Below are 23,316 nucleotides of genomic sequence, written 5' to 3'. Positions count from 1 at the left end.
AGACCCGGAGCACGAGCCTCACGCTCAACGTTGGGCACTGCTCAAGGGGGCCCGAGGAGCAGAGACACCTACTGGCCGAGCGCTCCTGCGGCGGCTGGGCTGGGCTGGGGGCCGGAGCCCAGAAAACAGGGCTCCGCACACCCCCTACCGGGCGGGCTCCATCTGCGCCCCAGCCGAGTCCTGGACCCGCGTCTTGGCAGGCTCACCTACCTTGAGGTTCCCAGCTCCTGTCATCCTGTGCGCAAGTGATTTCAGCAACCATCACCGCAAAACCTAGTCGGAGGGTGGCTGGCTCACAGCCTCTCCACTTTTTTGGAGTTTGTGCCAAATAATTTAAAGACCCTCCCCACCCTTTTCCAAATTCTGGCGTTTGAGAAGGGAAAATCCAAAGCGATGAGGATATAGGAGCCCCTAAGTGCTCTCCCCAGAAGCCAGGGAATTGTATTTCTGTTTCTCCAGGGCCCTGAAGAACCTGGCTTTCTTGTAATTACAAATACCTTTCACTGAAAAATGGCTTCTTTCCTCCTGCTCCCTGCCCTGTGACAGTCAGTCCCTCCCTGTTCTGTCCTGGTAACTTTCCTGCTCTGAGCCTTCTTCCTGTGCTAGCTTATCTCTTTTTCTTCTCTTATCCCGCTCTTCCGCCTTTTGGAAATCTTCACTTCCTACTCTGCAAAACCATCGGAGCAAGGCCTGCTGCGGATATGAGGACCACTGCAAATATTTTTTTCCAGGTTCTGAGAGGGATGCAGAAGACGCAGGAGCTGACAGTCTAGTTAATTTTTAGCTGACAAAGTCTCTCTCTCTCTCTCTCTCTCTCTGTCTCTCTCTGTCTCCCTCTCTGTCTCTCTCTCTCTCTCTCTTTAACACCTACTATTTGAGTAGTTTTGTTTCCATCAGCACTCTTGTCTTTCCTTCTAGTCCTTTAATCCTGACTCTCTTCCTGGATTGAACTTAGGGAGGCAAGAGTTTAAATTAGAAGCAGTAAAATTGTATAATAAAAGGAAGAAGACAAACCAGGCCTTGCTTCTTAACAGGATGACTAATACAGTTTATGGATTATCTGGGTAGTTACATGACTAATATTAACCATTAACAATTATTGAGTTCTTAATGCTGACCAGAAACTGTTTTAAGAGCTTTTTTATACTAATAGTAAAATCAGCTCTTATGTAATGTTTTAAATGTTTACATTTATTAACACATTAGACAAAACAACCCTATAAGATGGGTAATAATATTATCCCCTTTTTACAATTGAGGAAATTGAGACAAAGAAGCAGGAACATTTCCTAAGGTCACACAGCTAGAAGTAAGTTATAAAGCTGGAATTTAAGCCCCGACAGCCTGGTGGATCATTCAGGGTACTCTAGAGGGACAGGACTAATAGGATAGATGTATATATGATGTATATATGAAAGGGAGTTTATTAAGGAGAATTGACTCTCATAATCACAAGGTGAAGTCCCACAATAGGCCATCTGCAACCTGAGGAGCAAGGAAGTCAGTCTGATAAAAGGAAACAGGCACAGAGAGGCTAACTAATAGTCCAGGAACACAGAGCTACTAACTTGTACAGGCAAGATTAGAACAAGTGAGTCTGATCCTTAACTAACCATGGGAGGGAGATACTTTTTTCCTACATTCAACCATACAGAGGGAGAAGGGATTGCCTAAAAAGGGTGTGATGCTTTCATAACCTTCAGTTAGTGAGCCCAGCTGGGCTTGGTGGCTTTTGCCTATAATCTCAGCATTTGGGGAGTCCAAGGATTGCTTGAGGCCAGGAATTTGAAACCAATCTAGGCAACTAACAGGACAACATTGTGAGACCCTATCTCTACAAAACTAAAAAATTTAAAAAATTAGCTGGGCGTGGTGATGCATGCCTGTAGTCCCAGCTACATGGGAGGCTGAGGTGGGAGGATTGCTTGAGAACAGGAGTTTAAAGCTGCAGTGAGCTTTAATTGTGCCACAGCACAGCAGCCTGGGCGGCAGAGGGAGAGCTCATCTCTTAAACAATAACAAAAACAAAAACAGCCCCTTGTGTGATGGTTAAACAAATCCAGCCCCTTGATTAGATTGAAGGATGCAAAGTATTGATCCTGGGTGTGTCTGTGAGGGTGTTGCCAAAGGAGATTAACATTTGAGTCAGTGGACTGGGCAAGGCAGACCCACCCTCAATGTAGGTGGGCACCATCCAATCAGCTGCCAGCGCAGCTAGGATGAAAGCAGGCAGAGGAATGTGGAAGGAATAGAATGGCTGAGTCTTCTGGTCTTCATATTTCTCCCGTACTGGATGCTTCCTGCCCTAGAACATCGGACTCCAAGTTCTTCAGCTTTTGGACTCTTGGACTTACACCAGTGGTTTGCCAGGGGCTCTCAGGCCTTAGGCCACAGACTGAAGGCTGCACTTTCGGCTTCCCTACTTTTGAGGTTTTGGGACTCAGGCTGACTTCCTTGCTCCTCAGCTTGCAGATGGCCTATTGTGGGACTTCACCTTGTGATTATGAGAGTCAGTTCTCCTTAATAAACTCCCTTTCATATATACATCATATATACATCTATCCTATTAGTCCTGTCCCTCTAGAGTACCCTGAATGATCCACCTGGGTTTCAGGCTGAGTCCCTGAGAGTCAAGGCCTGACGTTGGGCTGAACTGTCTGTTTAAGCAGCTCCTCCCTTCCTGCACTCCACTAGCAATGCCAAGAGCATAAAGAGCCCTTCGCCAAACTCAGGGCCAGACTAAGGTCCAGCTGTATTACCTACAGCTGAAACAACTGTTCCCTTAGGAGGCCAGGGCATAAAAAAAGCCTCCACAGTGGGGCACATGGTGTGGCACATGGTGCGCTCTCATCCCTTCTGTGACCCGTTCTCCTGGACGCTTTGGGAAGAGACGACTAGAGGCACCAGTATCGCCAAGTAATCTTTGCCCTTTTAGAGGAAATAATGTTGCTTTCTGCAGGGGAACAACAGTAATTGAAGAAGAGGCACAGAGGGTAACTTAGGGCCATGACCATATGAACAACCAGAGTTACCAGAGTTTATGACATTCATTTCTTTCTCCCTGCTGAGGTGAGGCCTTTCTCACCTGATAGAATGAGTTTTTCAAGGGATTTTGAGGCTGATCAAGGAAAAAAACATAATAACGAAGTGGGAGTAGCACACAATGAGCTCTATTTTGGAAGCACTTTAACAGGTTTGCGTGGTGAGGGGGAGTCCCACACAGCGTGGACCCATCCAGAGCTCTGGCAGCATGGAGGCCACCACCCAGAAGGGGAGGAGGATAAAGGAAGCCCTGAAGAAGAGGAATCAGAGAGGGGACTTCTGTATTTAGGTAACGTCCCTCAACACACTGCAAAATCTCAGGATCAGATACCCTCAAAGGGCAGCTGCTGAGTGGGGTTTTTTTAGCTGCAAAGTTTATCTTATCTATGGCTAGCAGATCTTGGGTGCAGTTGCTCAGGGTATACAGAGCAAGCAGTTTCTAAATAGCTGAAAATCTGTTTATTTGGGCTGCGTTTAAAACATTAAGATATATAAACATTTGACTTGTTGACAACCTGCCATTAAAACAAAACTCAACAACCTTACCAACCTTGGCAACACAGTGAGATCCCATTTTTACCATTTTTTTTTAATTAGCTGGGCATTGTGGCGTGTGCCTGTAGTTCCAGCTACTCAAAACGTTGAGATTGAACAATCACTAGAGCCCAGGAGTTGGAGATTACAGTGAGGTATGATTGCACCACTGCACTCCAGGCTGGGTGACAAGGCAAGAGCCCCTACCCCCACCTATCCCTTAAAATAATAATAATAAATTGGAAAAAATAAAAAATAAATCAACAGCTTAGAAGTCAATATACAGAGGCCATTTGGGGGTCATTTATTATACCCTAACTGCTAGGTTGGAAGTACCTCCAAACACACAGAGAATCCCAAATTCTGAATTTCAGATTTTGACCTGAGGACCCATTTCAAATGCTGTTGATTGACACTAAGAAAAATATCTACTTCACCACCCCTTCAGCACAAAAACAGAGAAACCTAACATATGGATAAGAACTTACACACATACAAAAAGAATGGGTGGGGGATATTTAATCTACAAGAATCTATGTGGCAATTTCAGTGCACAGGTGTATCCACAGAAGTGGCTGTTGCTGTCTAGTAATAACTTCACCAGCAGGTGGCTCTATTACACTAACCATTAGAGAGGACTGGGCTTCCAACAAAGTGCCTTAAAATACAGTTCTTTTCTTGTCTTTTTTTTTTTTTTTTTTTTTTTTTGAGACAAAGTTGAGACAGGGTTTCACTCTATCACCCAGGCTCTGAAAAGCAATGCAGTGATTCAAACACAGCTCACTGCAGCCTGGACCTATTGGGCTCAAGGAATCCTCCTGTCTCAGCCTCCTGTGTAGCTGGGACCACAAGCACACACTGCCACGCCCATCTAATTTTGTTACTTTTTGTAGTCTCATTTTGTTGCCCATGCTGGTCTTGAACTCCTGGGTTTAAGCAATCTTCCCACGTCAGCCTCCCAAAATACTGGGATTACAGGCGTGAGCCACAGCACCCAGCTAAAATAGAGTACTATATTTCTAAATTATTTGAATTTTGGTTTGAATTAGCCCTAATAAACCCTATGTATTCATCAAAATCTGTAATGACATATGCAACATAAAAATCCATTCACAATGAAATCCAACAGTTTCCTCCAAGCATCTCAGGAAATTCAGCACAACTAGATTATATCACAGAATGTACTAATTAATAAAATCTATTTACTAGACAGCCTACCCATTTCTGGCACCACAGAACATGAAATGTGTTAAATGACTACCACTCATTCTGTATTATCTGACATATCTAACAGCAAAGGTTTCATATGTATGTATATGTATATATAATGTGTATACATATATCTGTGTGTATATATATATATAAAATACTGTTTATAATTCTTTCATTTGAAAGCATTCCAAGACACAGATAAACAGCTAAATCACATCCAAGCGGTGTCATTTGGAGATATGAAAGTCTTTGGCTTTTGTGTAGGCACAGGGCCATGAGGTAGAGTCAGAGCCATTCTTCCCCTCTCTGCCTGTTCTGCCAGCTCTTAAATTCAGTCCAAATTCTGTCCTCAGGTTGTTTTCTCCTTGGAAACTCACTTCACCCTCCATCAACTCACCACTAGTTCTCATTCCCAAAGCTCTATCATCTCTAGCATTCTGATGACATCTCCTCTTACAGGTCTCACTCTCATCCAAACTTAAAATGTTGGAAATTGGACTCATCATTTTCTCTCTTCAGCAAACCAGTTCCTCTTCTCGTTTTCCTATTCATGTTAGTGTTCTCCCATATTTACTGTTTCTCAGAGTTCTTATCTGTGAAACTTTTACCCCTCTCCTACGTGTTCATTCAGTCTTTCCCTAAGTCCTTTCTATTCTATTTCTGTAAAGCGATTGAATTTCTTGAACACCTACTTCTGTAATGTGTTAAGGCACTGGGGCTTGGGGCCAGTCTACTTTTTATTCTTTGGGCAGCATCGATGCCATATTCATCAATAAAGCAATATGCATCAGTAAACTGGATTATCCACAATCTATTTTGTTTTTGTTTTGTTTTTTATTTTCATAGATTTAGGGGTTACCAGTGCAGTTTTGTTACACAGATATATGGTGTAGTGGTGAAGTCTGGGCTTTTAGTGTAACCATCACCTGAATGATGTACATGTACTCAATAGGTAATTTCTCATCCCTGACCCCTCTCTGACCCTCCCACCCTTTGGAGTCTCCAGTGTCTATTAATCCACTCTGTATGTGCATGTGTGCAGATTTTTAGCTCCCACTTATAACTGAGAACATGCTGTATTTGTCTTTTTGTTTCTGAATTACCAAAATCTAATTTTAAACTTCAATAGAAAAAAACTGATACCGTTGGTTTTTAAATTCTTTTTGCAACAAGAAATGATTATGGCATATCTTCAGTATTAAATACTCTAACAAAGAGGAAGTATACAAGATTTGAGATTGTCTAATGGAAATAAGGCCTTCTTAGGTAAAGCAGGTATGGTTACTCTCCTGTGTAGGGCAGTGGTTGTCCTATTTTACTGTGTATAATAATCATCTGGGGAAGTTTGTTAATATGAAGATTCTTGGGGTCCACTCCCAGATACTCTTCTTCGGTAGATCTGGAAAGGGGCTGAGGAACCTAACATTTTTAACAAAGTGAAACAGAGTAATCTAAGGAGCATTTTAAGAAATAGTCGCTTAGAAGAAATTCTAAGTACTTAAAATAGAAATAAAACGTTGTCTTTACGTCATTAAATGGCTTTATACAACTGCTCTTAGTTACCTAATTTGTATTTGATCCCATAATTCTCTTCTAATAGCTGACTGTTTTGTAAAATTCTCTTTTTAGATTCTGATGTCTTCAGTTTCCGGGTTTTTCTCAAGTTTAAATTTCAGTCTTGGTAGAAGTAATACCTTAGGCGAGCTCAGTCTTTCCTACTTTACTTCATATGAGTTTACCAGATCCTGTCATTGGGAGGGCAGGAAGTAGAGAGGGATTCCTGAACGGAGAAAGAAGGGACCACAACAAACCTAAGTAGCGCTGGGTGCTGGGGCCAGGCTGGAATGCACTGGTGCATTTCCTGACAGTAACCATAGGCTGTGGCAGCCTGAGGCCCAGTGGCAAATTCTAGTTGAGAAATGGAGTGCAGTGGGTGACACAAGGTCCTGCAATAGTGTCCCAAATGTAGGTCATGACCACTTGCTGACTTGGAGCACAGCTGAGTGAGCTGAGCTAAAGCATGGGACCAAGACAGACAAACCTAAGGAAAGGGCCAGGTGAAGGTTACTTGGCTTTCTCTATGACACATTCTAGCCCTAGTTCTGCATATTCTAGAGAATATGCACAACACAATGCTATAAACTCCCTCATTTCCCTATCTTCTAGGATTTGACTGACCTTTGTTAAAGTTGTACTGTTTGGTTAGGGCAGCCCACCTGTTCCAGTCAAGCAGGAGTGGTTCAGAGGCCTATGTGGAGCTTTCTCTCCTTATATTTTATAAAGCAAATCAGGAGAAACAGTGACCAATGGCTCTAGGCAATTCCTCCTAGTGTTGTGATATTCTAGGACTTGCCCACTCTATTTTATGTTTATCATTCAAACTTGGAGTTGTTTTAAAATGTGACACAATTTTGCTTTAGTTTTCCAAAAATTAAATACATATAAAGTTTCCTTCAGTCAAAAAATCACGGTGAATGTCTTGCTCCTCTCCTGATCCACTCAAATGGAGTCAGGAGGATCACCGTGGTCCCTCCCCAGTACTCTCCATCAGCTCCATCACTGACCCACACTGTGAGATCTGATTGCCTTGCTACAGATTTTTGCTCTGAAACAGATGGTTTTGAAATGGGTGTATTTCTTTTTCTTGAATGATTTTGTTATCTGCTTAATGGTCATGTTTTCTGCCTCAAACTGCATTTTAGTATTTTATGTTAGTGTTTTAGTAATATTTAGTAATTCTTAATATTTTAGTAAAATATATTTTATTCACTCAACAAATATTTATTGGGTGCATTGATCAAGCGCCACAGATAATAACAGATTAAAAATCCTTGCCTTCATGAGGCTTACATAAAATTTACTTTAATTAAGGTATTATTATATGATTATGAAGGTATTTAATTAAGGTATTATATAATAATAATTGTATAATAATTAAAATATATTTTATGTCAGCCTCGTGAAGGCAAAATTTTGAAATTTTATGGGATATGCTACCTCAATCCAATTTATAAGATATACCTAACAAGTTATATTGGCCTTTTTTTTTTTTTGGAGAAGCTTAAATACAAGGCTGAGAAGTTTATATTTAATTAGACAGGAAATGGGAATTCCTCAGAGGATTTTGATGAAGAGAATGGCATAACTCGCAAGCTCAATAGTAATGTGTAGATGGTCATTGTGGTATTTTCTGGCTAACTTGCTCAGTGTTCCTCTCTTAGTATACTTCTCATTCTATTACTTACCTACACTTGTCAAATCTCTGACAGCTCTAAATGAAAAAATATGTGTCTGTTGGCTTTAAATCATTCATCCTCCAGATGTATTGGGGCCTGCAGGTGGCAATAGTGAGCCAGCCATGAGCTTTGTAACTAGCCTCACCAGAAACCCAGCAAATGTCACCTTAACCTAGAGTGCTGCCCGACCACCACATCTAAAACAGCACCTCCTCTAGTCTTTCATTTCCTTAATCCTTCTTCATTTTTGTTCACAGCCCGTGTCACCAACTGACATTATATAATATTTTCTTTATATCCTCTTTCTCTCCACTAGAATGTAAACTTATCAGCAGCGACTTTGGTTCATTGTGTAGAACAGGGCCTGGCAAACAGTATATGCCCAATATGTATTTACTAAGTGAATGACCACTTTGATCTGAGCATCCAGCAGAGGAACACCATGGGACAGTGTGCAGTTACCCGGCAGCCAAATTTTGTGGTGCATATTTGATTCAGCATTATTTTAGATATTATCCTAGATAAATTCTATAAAGTTTCTCGGTCAGAGCTAGAAATGGCTTAACATATCAGGTTAATATGAGGAGGGGTATGGGGCCTTCCATAGCCATAATTAGATGATGTAGTATTAAATATCAATAAAGTACTAATGAGGAAATTAACCTTATAAAGCATAGTGAGATCCACAGGAAGTATTGATATGTAAATATCAGGTAGTTTTCCGACCCAGAAGGATGCATAATTAAGCAATCGATTTCCTGGATCTTGGTCAACAGAATTTCCTCTCTGCTGTTTATAAAAGGTAAAATGCAGTGTTCTAAATTTTGACCTAACCTTGTTTCTTTGTGAATGAGCTTGCTCTGGTCAGCCCTGAAGCCAGACCATTCTTCGGTAACTTGCAGCCATAGTGTTATCCATCAAGAGTGTGATTTACACTCTAGGCTTTCTTGCACAACATTCAATAAATATTTGGGTCTTTGACTTAATCTGTTTTGCAAATCGTATCTTTGTTTACTTAGTAGAGGTCACTGCTCCACCACTCAAGGTAAAGTATACACAGAAATCTACACTTGAAGAAGACAGAGATATGTCACCTTTCATGGATGAAGCAAAGTCCTTCAAAATGTCAATAGAAAGTTAGCCTTTGTACACAGCAAATCCTATATGGATTTAACTTTGAAAGGACTATAGTGCAATTACACTAAGACAATAAACTAACCCAAGTAGTTAGAATTTAAAACAAAGATCTAAATCTTATAAATGTTTTGTTTGTCCTCATTCAAAATTGCAGGTTAAAGCAAATGTGTGCGTTAAGCTAGATAAGATGACTGAATTGCTTTGATGATCTGATAGCATTCTCTATTCTTCTTATTTTCTCTCCTTCTTTAGAAATATATATATATTCCTCCAAAGATAGTTTATATGACAAAATAACTACAGTTTTTCTCAAACAGGGGCCTGTCCACTTTCAACATAGGCCAGTATTTCTACTCAAAGGCTTAAAAAGTTCCTTCTTTCCGGAGCACATTCTTGTGAATATAACTTGGCCCCTTGGTGGGTGGTGGTTTATTTTTCCCCCCAAACTCATTTGCTCTTGTAAATCTCCTGCTAATCATATTTAGTCATGAAAATTCTTTCATGGGGTGAGAGATTTAAAATCGTAGATTACACAAAGATGGAAAAACACAAACAAACCAGTAGCAGATACCAATGTGGCACAGCAAAACACTTAAATCCAACTTCTCTGTTCCAATCTGTCTCAATCCAGGGCACCTCAGATCATTCCTTAGTCTCAAACTAGTATTAAAAATGGCTAATTTCCAGCCTCTTTGGCCTCTGTAATTGCCAATGGGATAATCCTTCTTTCTCTAGGCACCCAGTACTTTATTTCCTAAATTCCAATCACAGCAGAGATTTTTCAACATCCCTGCCACTAGGACAGATCCCCCAAATGACACATGTAATGAAACTTTATGAAGTTAAGAAGTGCAAAACTTAACCTGTGGGTGCTGTTCTGCTGCCAGTGAGGGAGTCCATTTTACTTGTGCCCAATGTTGTTTTTGTCTTTGATTTACATAGTGAAACTAAAAGCACATTGTTCACAGACTACCAAGAAACTTTTGCGTTTTCACTTTCCCTGGGCTATTTTTATACACAAAGCAAATATTCTAACAGACAACTCTGTTGCCCTTAATGGGATATTTTTACTATTAGGTTGGACTGGCTTTCAGTATGCCAATAGGTCATTTTCTTTCTGCCAGTTTTTAGGAAATCCAGTTCTGAGGGTTCAGGCTATAAATTTAGCTTAGATCTAGAAATGGTTTACTTGTTAGAAAAACAGATATATCATTGTCGCCGTTGATTTGAGCTTCCTTGACCACACAGTGGCTGTCTCTCCCTTTAACTTACTGATGGAATTCAATTTATCAAGTCCTATTAAACTTGAACCATGCAGTTAGCATTGAAAAACTGCTTCCGTCTAAAATTGGACTGAAGCCAGGTGCATTGGCACGTGCCCATAGTCCGAGCTACTCAGGAGGCTGAGGCAAGAGGATCACTTGAGCCCAGGAGTTCAGTTTGAGGCCAGACTGAGCAACAAAGCTAGGCTGCATCTCTAAAGAGAGAGAGAGAAAAAAAAGGACCATAAACACAAGCTAATCATAGAACAACACAAATCTAGGTTTGAGAAATACTCAAAGACTGTAAAAGATCATTCACAAAATCTTGTCTCTAACCCAGAGAAGAAGATAGATAAGTTGGTAGATAGATGTAAATGTGTGTTCAAATAATCATGCACACACTTATGTAGATGCACACACACATCTTTAAAATCCATTCTATCAGTGAATAACTTTGAGTCTCATAACACCTTGTATCTGTGTATTATTTTAAATTAAGAAGGGCTTCATGGTTGTATTAAGATTCATGGTTAAGAGCACAGGCATTGGGCCCCATGGGTTTGAGTTCCTGTTCTGGCACACTGACCCTGCATATGTTACACAACATCTCTAGGCCTTTCTTTTTTCATTATAAGATACAGGTAATTATATCTACTTCCTAGGCTTGTGGTGAGGATTAAATGAGAGAATATACATGACAACAAAAACTATACTACCACATAACATCTAGCATAAAGAAGATGCTCAAAATTGGTAGTTCTTTCTATTATTCCTTAGGGCTATATCATTTGTCACTAGGTCAAGAAGTCTTCTACATAATCAAATTTAAATTCAGCAAATAATTTTGGAGCAAAGATGAATGTAACAGACTTGGCTCACAGAGTAAATTACCAATATACATGAAGACTGTTAGCTGTAGATTTGTGTTTTCAAATCAGAACACAAACGGTTGGATGATAGGGAATTTGGGACATTATTATTTCAATAAACAAGCCCACTGACCTCAGAGTTACAGTAAATGACTATTTTGGCTTAAATACTACCTATGCTATTATCTCAAAAAACATACCTGGAAGTAGAAGAACTGTGATTTAAGAAACATTCTTCATTCCTGGAATTCATCAATCATTTATCATTTTTCAAAGAAAAAATTGGCCCAAACATGAAAAAACTAGTTAAAATTTAATAAACCTAAGTGATACTAGATTGAATGCAGGGCCAATGTAGACCGCTAAATCACTGTTGACCATTTTTTTTTCTCAGAGAGCAAGCATCTTGTCTTATATGATTTGGATTTAGGACTTGAGATTGTAGTAAAAGGAAATTATTTTCTCTAAAATTGTGATAACACATCTGGATTCCAATATAAGTCAGTTAAAAGCCTGTAATACAAGTATTCCACTTCTAAAATGGGATAAGATAGAATTTCTAATGTCTTCAATTTAAATGTTTATCAACTTTGTGAATATTATATATCTTAACACAACCAATGAAACTTTATGACATTAAGGAGCTCAGAACCCAACCTGTGGCTGCATGAATTGTTACCCTAAATTCAACAAACTAATATTTTATGGTCTTCAGCAAAAAGAACCAGAAAGACATGCTCTGTCTAAACACACTTTGCTTGAACATTCTTACAGATAGGAAGTATACCTTCTCACAAGGCAGGCAATCCATTTATATTATCATTTGATCTTTGATTGGTAAAATCAATTTGGATAGAATTTCCTAAACTAAACGACCAGGTGCTTTCTTCTCTGGGGAATCTTACAGAAGGAGACTGCAGTTAGTTGCAACAGATTTTTTATTAAAGAGAATTTCTGTAGCTAGAACAACAAAGCTTGTTCCCTGTGAACCAAATCTACCAATAATAGCTCTATTAAAAGAGTTTCCTATTGACATAGATTTTATACCAAATATATTTGGTAATTCATAAACCTTACAAACATTTACTTAACACTTACCATGAATTGGGTAATGTGCTCAACACATTATCCCACTAAATCTTAGTAATAGCCCTATTAAGTAAATACCATATCATAAGTATTATCTCTCTTTTGCTGACATGGATAATGGAACTCAAGGAGATTGAGTAACTTGTACTGAATCACACAGCCAGTAAATTGTAAAGATGGGATTCAAACCTAGGGAGATGGACTCCAGAGCCTTAACAACTATTTATTTATACATTCTCCAATTGAGCTACACACTTCTTGAAGGCAAAGGCGATGCCTGAGTCACCTTTCATGTTCAAATCATATTAAAAAGTTAGCAAGATGTAATTATCAGTGTACTATGTAAATCTTTGTGAATGATCAATAATTACATATTTTCATTATATATATTTTAGTAGATAATATTTATATACATTCAACATTCTAAATATAGAAAGTTTACAGAGAAAAATAAAGCCTTTTTTTCCAATCCTGTCCTCCACCTCTGCATCCCATACTTCTTCACAGAGGCAACTGATTCAAGTCATTACATAGTTCTTGAGTGTTAACTACATCTATGTTAAGTACAGCTATATATGTTAGATGCCGTAGCCACAGAAATCAGTTTACAATCTAATGCAGTGGATACAGCATGTATACATATAATATAAGGTTGCTACAAATGCTATCTGAGGTAGAGCTGTTTGAAAGAATACTAATACTTAAATGTTTAATTCAACTGACTTGATTGACAACTGATTAGCTGAGTGGAAAAGATGGATGAGAAAGATTGTGAGACTTAATTGGCTGGTGGTATGGTGATATGATTGACAATAACTGCTAAGTCAGAGAGGGATATATTAAGGAGGAGAAGAAAAGCAACAAATCTGGTTTTGATGTGTTCACTTTGTTATAATTATTGATTATTTACTGAATATGAACATTTATCTTTGTTTTTGAGTCAATAAATATACCTTTGTAAAGACAGAATTAAACATTAAAGTATTAGTATTTCTTTCAAACTGGAGGCATTTCTCCCACTAACATATTTCATCAAAACTTATAATAAGCTTGGTTCCAGAGGAAGAAATGAGGGATAACCAAAAATAGAGACATTAATAATAGTGTAACGCCCAGTGATAAATCTCAATAGGCAGTGATGACAGACATGTTTTCCCAAACACAAGGATGCTGTAAGGGCCAAACAGAAATGATGGCCCCTCCCCAGCATCTCATTTTGCCCCTTCCTTCAGCTATGCCTCTACTCCCCTTAGATACAAGGGAGGTAGATTTTTCTCTTCTCTGAGATAGCTTGATGGAACCACAGGAACAATGAAGTGGGCTCCTGGCTCTTTTCTCTGTGGCAGATGGGGTGCCAAGCCCACCTTCAGACAAAGGGAAGATTGAGCTCAACAGCTCCCTGAGAAGTGAGAGCCTATGAACATGGTTGACACAGAGGGACAGGAATGTATTTCCAGGGTCATTCATTCCTGGAAATAGTGAACTGGGACATGGGGGAAGTCAGTCTCCTCCTGCCACAGCCACAGATTAAAAATAATAATGTTAACTGATCCCTAGGCTAAAATAATAGTGTTAACTGATCCCTAAGCTAAGAAAGTTCTTTTGGTAATTCAGGTGATGGCAGCAGGACCCATCTTAAGGATAGACTAGGTTTGCTTAGTTCGAGGTCATATCTGTTTGCTCTCAGCCATGTACTGGAAGAAGTTGCATCACACAGCCTCCAGGACTGCCCTCCTCCTCACAGCAATGGATAATGCTTCACTAGCCTTTGCAGATAATTTTGGATCAGAGAAAAAACCTTGAGCTGGGCCAAAAAGGAGGAGCTTCAACCTGTGTGCAAAATCTGGGAACCTGACAGTATAGGTTGGGGGCCAGGATGAGGAAAAAGGAACGGGAAAGACCTGCCCACCCTTCTGGTAAGGAGGCCCCGTGATCAGCTCCAGCCATTTGCAGTCCTGGCTATCCCAGGAGCTTACATAAAGGGACAATTGGAGCCTGAGAGGTGACAGTGCTGACGCTACAAGGCTCGGAGCTCCGGGCACTCAGACATCATGAGTTGGTCCTTGCACCCCCGGAATTTAATTCTCTACTTCTATGCTCTTTTATTTCTCTCTTCAACATGTGTAGCAGTAAGTGTGCTCTTCACAAAACGTTGTTTTAAATGGAAAGCTGGAAAATAAAACAGATAATAAACTAGTGAAATTTCTGTATTTTTTCTCTTTTAGTATGTTGCTACCAGAGACAACTGCTGCATCTTAGATGAAAGATTCGTAAGTAGTTTTTATGTTTCTCCCTTTGTGTGTGAACTGGAGAGGGGCAGAGGAATAGAAATAATTCCCTCATAAATATCATCTGGCACTTGTAACTTTTTAAAAACATAGTCTAGGTTTTACCTATTTTTTCTTAATAGATTTTAAGAGTAGCATCTGTCAACATTTTTAATCACTGTTATATTTTCAGGGTAGTTATTGCCCAACTACCTGTGGCATTGCAGATTTCCTATCTACTTATCAAACCAAAGTAGACAAGGATCTACAGTCTTTGGAAGACATCTTACATCAAGTTGAAAACAAAACATCAGAAGTCAAACAGCTGATAAAAGCAATCCAACTCACTTATAATCCTGATGAATCATCAAAACCAAGTGAGAAAATAAAGACTACTGACCAAAAAATAATAATAATAATCTGTGAAGTTCTTTTGCTGTTGTTTTAGTTGTTCTATTTGCTTAAGGATTTTTATGTCTCTGATCCTATATTACAGATATGATAGACGCTGCTACTATGAAGTCCAGGAAAATGTTAGAAGAAATTATGAAATATGAAGCATCGATTTTAACACATGACACAAGTATTCGGTAAGGATTTTTGTTTTAATTTGCTCTGCAAGACTGATTTAGTTTTTATTTAATATTCTATACTTGAGTGAAAGTAATTTTTAATGTGTTTTCCCCATTTATAATATCCCAGTGACATTATGCCTGATTATGTTGAGCATAGTAGAGATAGAAGTTTTTAGTGCAATATAAATTATACTGGGTTATAATTGCTTATTAATAATCACATTGAAGAAAGATGTTCTAGATGTCTTCAAATGCTAGTTTGACCATATTTATCGAAAATTTTTTCCCCATCCCCCATTTATCTTACAACATAAAATCAATCTCATAGGAATTTGGGTGTTGAAAATAAAATCCTCTTTATAAAAATGTTGACAAATTGGTGGTTAAAAAAATTAGCAATCAGAGGCATAGTAAGGATTTTGGCTCCTAAAGTAAATTATATTGAATGTGGAGCAGGAAGAAACATGTCTTGAGAGACTAAGTGTAGCAAATATTGCAAAGCTCATATTGATCATTGCAGAATGAACCTGCATAGTCTCTTGCCTTCATTTGGAAGTGAATGTCTCTGTTAACAGCTTCTCAGGGACTCATAAACTTTCTGAACATAAGGTCTCAGATACAGTTTTAATATTTTTCCCCAATTTTTTTTTTCTGAATTTTTCTCAAAGCAGCTTGAGAAATTGAGATAAATAGTAGCTAGGGAGAAGTGGCCCAGGAAAGATTTCTCCTCTTTTTGCTATCAGAGGACCCTTGTTATTATTGTTGTTATTATTACTTGCATTATTATTGTCCATCATTGAAGTTGAAGGAGGTTATTGTACAGAAATTGCCTAAGACAAGGTAGAGGGAAAACGTGGACAAATAGTTTGTCTACCCTTTTTTACTTCAAAGAAAGAACGGTTTACGCATTGTAGACAGTTTTCTATCATTTTTGGATATTTACAAGCCACCCTGTAAGTAACTACAAAAGGAGGGTTTTTACTTCCCCCAGTCCATTCCCAAAGCTATGTAACCAGAAGCATTAAAGAAGAAAGGGGAAGTATCTGTTGTTTTATTTTACATACAATAACGTTCCAGATCATGTCCCTGTGTAAGTTATATTTTAGATTGAAGCTTATATGTATAGCCTCAGTAGATCCACAAGTGAAAGGTATACTCCTTCAGCACATGTGAATTACTGAACTGAGCCTTTCCTGCTTCTAAAGCATCAGGGCACGGTGTTCCTATTAACCAGTCTCGCCACTCTTGCAGGTTGCTATCTGCTGTCCCTTATGCATAAAGTAAAAAGCAAAATGTCAGTGACATTTGCTTATTGACAAGGACTTTGTTATTTGTGTTGGGAGTTGAGACAATATGCCCCATTCTAAGTAAAAAGATTCAGGTCCACATTGTATTCCTGTTTTAATTGATTTTTTGATTTGTTTTTCTTTTTCAAAAAGTTTATAATTTTAATTCATGTTAATTTAGTAATATAATTTTACATTTTCCTCAAGAATGGAATAATTTATCAGAAAGCACTTCTTAAGAAAATACTTAGCAGTTCAAAGAAAATATAAAATTACTCTTCTGAAAGGAATACTTATTTTTGTCTTCTTATTTTTGTTATCTTATGTTTCTGTTTGCAGATATTTACAGGAAATATATAATTCAAATAATCAAAAGATTGTTAACCTGAAAGAGAAGGTAGCCCAGCTTGAAGCACAGTGCCAGGAACCTTGCAAAGACACGGTGCAAATCCATGATATCACTGGGAAAGGTAACTGATGAAGGTTATATTGGGATTATGTTCATCAAAGTAAATAATGTAAAGGAGAAAGTATGTACTGGAAAGTATAGGAATAGTTTAGAAAGTGGCTACCCATTAAGTCTAAGAATTTCAGTTGTCTAGACCTTTCTTGAATAGCTAAAAAAAACAGTTTAAAAGGAATGCTGATGTGAAAAGTAAGAAAATTATTCTTGGAAAATGAATAGTTTACTACATGTTAAAAGCTATTTTTCAAGGCTGGCACAGTCTTACCTGCATTTCAAACCACAGTAAAAGTCAATTCTCCTTCTCTAGATTGTCAAGACATTGCCAATAAGGGAGCTAAACAGAGCGGGCTTTACTTTATCAAACCTCTGAAAGCTAACCAGCAATTCTTAGTCTACTGTGAAATTGATGGGTCTGGAAATGGATGGACTGTGTTTCAGAAGGTAATTTTTTCCCCATCATGTGTATTTAATAAATTCCTACATTGTCTCTGCCATATGGCAGATACTTTTCTAAGCACCTTGTGAACCATAGCTCATTTAATCCTTGCAATAGCCCTAAGAGGAAGGTACTTCTGTTACTCCTATTTACAGAAAAGGAAACTGAGGCACACAAGGTTAAATAACTTGCCCAAGACCACATAACTAATAAGCAACAGAGTCAGCATTTGAACCTAGGCAGTATAGTTTCAGAGTTTGTGACTTGACTCTATATTGTACTGGCACTGACTTTGTAGATTCATGGTGGCACATAATCATAGTACCACAGTGACAAAGAAAAAGAAGGAAACTCTTTTGTCAGGTAGGTCAAGACCTGAGGTTTCCCATCACAAGATGAGGAAGCCCAACACCACCCCCCACCACCCCACCACCATCACCACCCTTTCACACACCAGAGGATACACTTGGGCTGCTCCAAGACAAGGAACCTGTGTTGCATCTGCCACTTGCTGATACCCACTAGGAATCTTGGCTCCTTTACTTTCTGTTTACCTCCCACCACTGTTACAACTGTTTCTACAGGGGGTGCTCAGAGGGAATGAATGGTGGAAGCATTAGTTGCCAGACACCGATTGAGCAATGGGTTCCATCATAAGTGTAAGAATCAGTAATATCCAGCTAGAGTTCTGAAGTCATCTAGGTGTCTTTTTAATATTACCACTCATTTAGAGTTTATGATGTGCCAGGAACCCTCTTAAGTATTTCTCTCATATTCTCTCTCATGATCCTTGCAGCAGCCCTAAGAAGTAACCATCATTTTTCCTATTTGATACATGAGGAAACTGAGGTAGCTTGGCCAAGATCACTTAGTTGGGAGTTGATAGAACCAGTGCTCTGTATTTTTGACAAAATGTTGACAGCATTCTCTTTACATACATTGATAGTCTATTTTCTCCTTTTGCTCTTGCAAATGTGTAATTAGAGACTTGATGGCAGTGTGGATTTCAAGAAAAACTGGATTCAATATAAAGAAGGATTTGGACATCTGTCTCCTACTGGCACAACAGAATTTTGGCTGGGAAATGAAAAGATTCATTTGATAAGCACACAGTCTGCCATCCCATATGCATTAAGAGTGGAACTGGAAGACTGGAATGGCAGAATCAGGTACTGTTTTGAAATGACTTCTAACTTTTTATTGTAAAGATTGCCTGGAATGTGCACTTTCCAACTATCAATAGACAATGGCAAATGCAGCCTGACAAATGCAAACAGCACATCCAGCCACCATTTTCTCCAGGAGTCTGTTTGGTTCTTGGGCAATCCAAAAAGGTAAATTCTATTCAGGATGAATCTAAGTGTATTGGTACAATCTAATTACCCTGGAACCATTCAGAATAATAGCTAATTACTGAACTTTTAATCAGTCCCAGGAATTGAGCATAAAATTATAATTTTATCTAGTCTAAATTACTATTTCACAAAGCAGGTATTGTTATTAATCCCATTTTATAGATTAACTTGCTCAAAGTCACATTGCTGATAAGTGGTAGAGGTAGAATTCAGACTCAAGTAGTTTAACTTTAGAGCCTGTCCTCTTAGCAACTATCCTGGTTGAAAAGCAAATACAGCCTCTTCAGACTTCTCAGTGCCTTAATGGCCATTTATTCTGTCAAATCATGAGCTACCCTAAAAGTAAACCAGCTAGCTCTTTTGGTGATCTAGAGGCTTCTTTTTGCTTGAGATATTTGAAGGTTTTAAGCATTGTTACCTAATTAAAATGCAGAAAAATATCCAACCCTCTTGTTATGTTTAAGGAATAGTGAAATATATTGTCTTCAAACACGTGGACTTTTTTTTTATTGCTTGGTTGGTTTTTAATCCAGAAAGTGCTATAGTCAGTAGACCTTCTTCTAGGAAAGGACCTTCCATTTCCCAGCTACTGGAGATTAGAAAAGAGCTAAATATTTTCTGGAAATTTCTGTTCATTCATTAAGGCCCATCCTTTCCCCCACTCTGTAGAAGTGTTGTCCACTTGCACAATTTTTTCCAGGAAAGAATCTCTCTAACTCCTTCAGCTCACATGCTTTAGACCACACAGGGAAGACTTTGATTGTGTAATGCCCTCAGAAGCTCTCCTTCTTGCCACTACCACACTGATTTGAGAAAGAAAATCCCTTTAGCACCTAACCCTTCAGGTGGTATGAGTGGCTAATGGAACTGTACCTCCTTCAAGTTTTGTGCAATAATTAAGGGTCACTCACTGTCAGATACTTTCTGTGATCTATGATAATGTGTGTGCAACACATAACATTTCAATAAAAGTAGAAAATATGAAATTAGAGTCATATACACATCTGGATTTGATCTTAGAATGAAACAAGCAAAAAAGCATCCAAATGAGTGCAATTATTAGTTTTCAGAGATGCTTCAAAGGCTTCTAGGCCCATCCCGGAAGTGTTAATGAGCTGTGGACTGGTTCACATATCTATTGCCTCTTGCCAGATTTGCAAAAAACTTCACTCAATGAGCAAATTTCAGCCTTAAGAAACAAAGTCAAAAATTCCAAGGAAGCGTCCTACAAAAGAGGGAACTTCTGAGATCCCTAAGGAGGGTCAGCATGTGATGGTTGTATTTCCTTCTTCTCAGTACTGCAGACTATGCCATGTTCAAGGTGGGACCTGAAGCTGACAAGTACCGCCTAACATATGCCTACTTCGCTGGTGGGGATGCTGGAGATGCCTTTGATGGCTTTGATTTTGGCGATGATCCTAGTGACAAGTTTTTCACATCCCACAATGGCATGCAGTTCAGTACCTGGGACAATGACAATGATAAGTTTGAAGGCAACTGTGCTGAACAGGACGGATCTGGTTGGTGGATGAACAAGTGTCACGCTGGCCATCTCAATGGAGTTTATTACCAAGGTATGTTTTCCTTTCTTAGATTCCAAGTTAATGTATAGTGTATACTATTTTCATAAAAAATAATAAATAGATATGAAGAAATGAAGAATAATTTATAAAGATAGTAGGGATTTTATCATGTTCTTTATTTCAACTAAGTTCTTTGAAACTGGAAGTGGATAATACCAAGTTCATGCCTAAAATTAGCCCTTCTAAAGAAATCCACCTGCTGCAAAATATCCAGTAGTTTGGCATTATATGTGAAACTATCACCATCATAGCTGGCACTGTGGGTTGTGGTATCTCCTTTAGACATACAACATAAATGATCTGGATGGATTAACATTACTATATGGATGCTTGTTGACACATTAACCTGGCTTCCCATGAGCTTTGTGTCAGATACACGCAGTGAGCAGGTGTTTGGAGGAACAGAATAAAGAGAAGGCAAGTACTGGTAAGGGCAGGGGTTTGTGAAAGCTTGAGAGAAGAGACCAGTCTGAGGATAGTAGACACTTATTTTAGGATGGGGGTTGGATGAGGAGGCTATGGTTTGCTATAAGCTTGGAATGGTTTGGAACACTGGTTTCACTCACCTACCCAGCAGTTATGTGTGGGGAAGCCTTACCGATGCTAAAGGATCCATGTTACAATAATGGCATTATTTGGAAATCCCAGTGGTATTCCATGAATAAAACCACTATGAAGATAATCCCACTCAACAGACTCTCCATTGGAGAAGGACAGCAACACCACCCTGGGAAAGCCAAACAGTCAGACCAGACCTGTTTAGCATCAGTAGGGCTTCCCTACCATATCTGCTGGGTAGATGAGTGAAACCAGTGTTCCAAACCACTCCGGGCTTGTAGCAAACCATAGTCTCCTCATCTACCAAGATGAGCAACCTTACCTCCTGATGTCCTAGCCAATCACCAACTAGGAAACTTTGCACAGTTTATTTAAAGTAACAGTTTGATTTTCACAATATTTTTAAATTGGAGAAACATAACTTATCTTTGCACTCACAAACCACATAATGAGAAGAAACTCTAAGGGAAAATGCTTGATCTGTGTGACCCGGGGCGCCATGCCAGAGCTGTAGTTCATGCCAGTGTTGTGCTCTGACAAGCCTTTTACAGAATTACATGAGATCTGCTTCCCTAGGACAAGGAGAAGGCAAATCAACAGAGGCTGCACTTTAAAATGGAGACATAAAATAACATGCCAGAACCATTTCCTAAAGCTCCTCAATCAACCAACAAAATTGTGCTTTCAAATAACCTGAGTTGACCTCATCAGGAATTTTGTGGCTCCTTCTCTTCTAACCTGCCTGAAGAAAGATGGTCCACAGCAGCTGAGTCCAGGATGGATAAGCTTAGGGACAGAGGCCAATTAGGGAACTTTGGGTTTCTAGCCCTACTAGTAGTGAATAAATTTAAAGTGTGGATGTGACTATGAGTCACAGCACAGATGTTGTTTAATAATATGTTTATTTTATAAATTGATATTTTAAGAATCTTTGGAGATATTTTCAGTTAGCAGATAATACTATAAATTTTATGTAACTGGCAATGCACTTCGTAATAGACAGCTCTTCATAGACTTGCAGAGGTAAAAAGATTCCAGAATAATGATATGTACATCTACGACTTGTTTTAGGTGGCACTTACTCAAAAGCATCTACTCCTAATGGTTATGATAATGGCATTATTTGGGCCACTTGGAAAACCCGGTGGTATTCCATGAAGAAAACCACTATGAAGATAATCCCATTCAACAGACTCACAATTGGAGAAGGACAGCAACACCACCTGGGGGGAGCCAAACAGGTCAGACCAGAGCACCCTGTGGAAACAGAATATGACTCACTTTACCCTGAGGATGATTTGTAGAAAATTAACTGCTAATTTCTATTGACCCACAAAGTTTCAGAAATTCTCTGAAAGTTTCTTCCTTTTTTCTCTTACTATATTTATTGATTTCAAGTCTTCTATTAAGGACATTTAGCCTTCAATGGAAATTAAAACTCATTTAGGACTGTATTTCCAAATTACTGATATCAGAGTTATTTAAAAATTGTTTATTTGAGGAGATAACATTTCAACTTTGTTCCCAAATATATAATAATAAAATGATTGACTTTATTTGCATTTTTATGACCACTTGTCATTTATTTTGTCTTCGTAAATTATTTTCATTATATCAAATATTTTAGTATGTACTTAATAAAATAGGAGAACATTTTAGAGTTTCAAATTCCTAGGTATTTTCCTTGTTTATTACCCCTAAATCATTCCTATTTAATTCTTCTTTTTAAATGGAGAAAATTATGTCTTTTTAATATGGTTTTTGTTTTGTTATATATTCACAGGCTGGAGACGTTTAAAAGACCGTTTCAAAAGAGATTTACTTTTCTAAGGACTTTATCTGAACAGAGAGATATAATATTTTTCCTATTGGACAATGGACTTGCAAAGCTTCACTTCATTTTAAGAGCAAAAGACCCCATGTTGAAAACTCCATAACAGTTTTATGCTGATGATAATTTATCTACATGCATTTCAATAAACCTTTTGTTTCCTAAGACTAGATACATGGTACCTTTATTGACCATTAAAAACCACCACTTTTTGCCAATTTACCAATTACAATTGGGCAACCATCAGTAGTAATTGAGTCCTCATTTTATGCTAAATGTTATGCCTAACTCTTTGGGAGTTACAAAGGAAATAGCAATTATGGCTTTTGCCCTCTAGGAGATACAGGACAAATACAGGAAAATACAGCAACCCAAACTGACAATACTCTATACAAGAACATAATCACTAAGCAGGAGTCACAGCCACACAACCAAGATGCATAGTATCCAAAGTGCAGCTGGAGACAGGAAAGCTGCTTGGGGAGTCTCCCAGCAGAACCTTTTAGCTCCAAACACCTGTGGTGGGACCTGGTCACTCTGAAAGGACTGCAACTCAGAGCAGAGAGCTTTAGGGAGCT

General features: G+C 38.6%; 1 protein-coding gene across 3 annotated transcripts; it reads left to right on the top strand.

The window, feature by feature from the left end:
• The first annotated feature begins 36 nt into the window (after positions 1-36).
• On the top strand, positions 37-22,908 carry FGG (fibrinogen gamma chain). 3 transcript variants are annotated; one of them, XM_055111952.2, is made up of 11 exons: positions 37-237; positions 8,341-8,505; positions 14,607-14,651; positions 14,842-15,025; positions 15,145-15,238; positions 16,849-16,979; positions 17,283-17,416; positions 18,396-18,580; positions 20,063-20,340; positions 21,979-22,148; positions 22,691-22,908. In XM_055111952.2, exons 2-11 carry the CDS (start codon positions 8,467-8,469, stop codon positions 22,703-22,705), a joined length of 1,275 nt encoding a protein of 424 aa, XP_054967927.1. In that variant the 5' UTR covers positions 37-237; positions 8,341-8,466; the 3' UTR covers positions 22,706-22,908. The 3 variants fall into 3 exon arrangements, with proteins under 3 accessions (XP_054967927.1, XP_003822626.1, XP_008974412.1); XM_003822578.7 differs by lacking the exons at positions 37-237; positions 8,341-8,505 and adding an exon at positions 14,386-14,510; XM_008976164.6 differs by lacking the exons at positions 37-237; positions 8,341-8,505; positions 22,691-22,908 and adding an exon at positions 14,386-14,510 and having other exon boundaries at positions 21,979-22,211.
• The last annotated feature ends 408 nt before the right edge of the window (positions 22,909-23,316 follow it).

The sequence above is a fragment of the Pan paniscus genome, chromosome 3 (genome assembly GCF_029289425.2).
Source record: "Pan paniscus chromosome 3, NHGRI_mPanPan1-v2.0_pri, whole genome shotgun sequence".
In the NCBI taxonomy this organism is placed as follows: Eukaryota; Metazoa; Chordata; class Mammalia; order Primates; family Hominidae; genus Pan; species Pan paniscus.
This window is presented reverse-complemented; position numbering and strand designations above follow the sequence as displayed.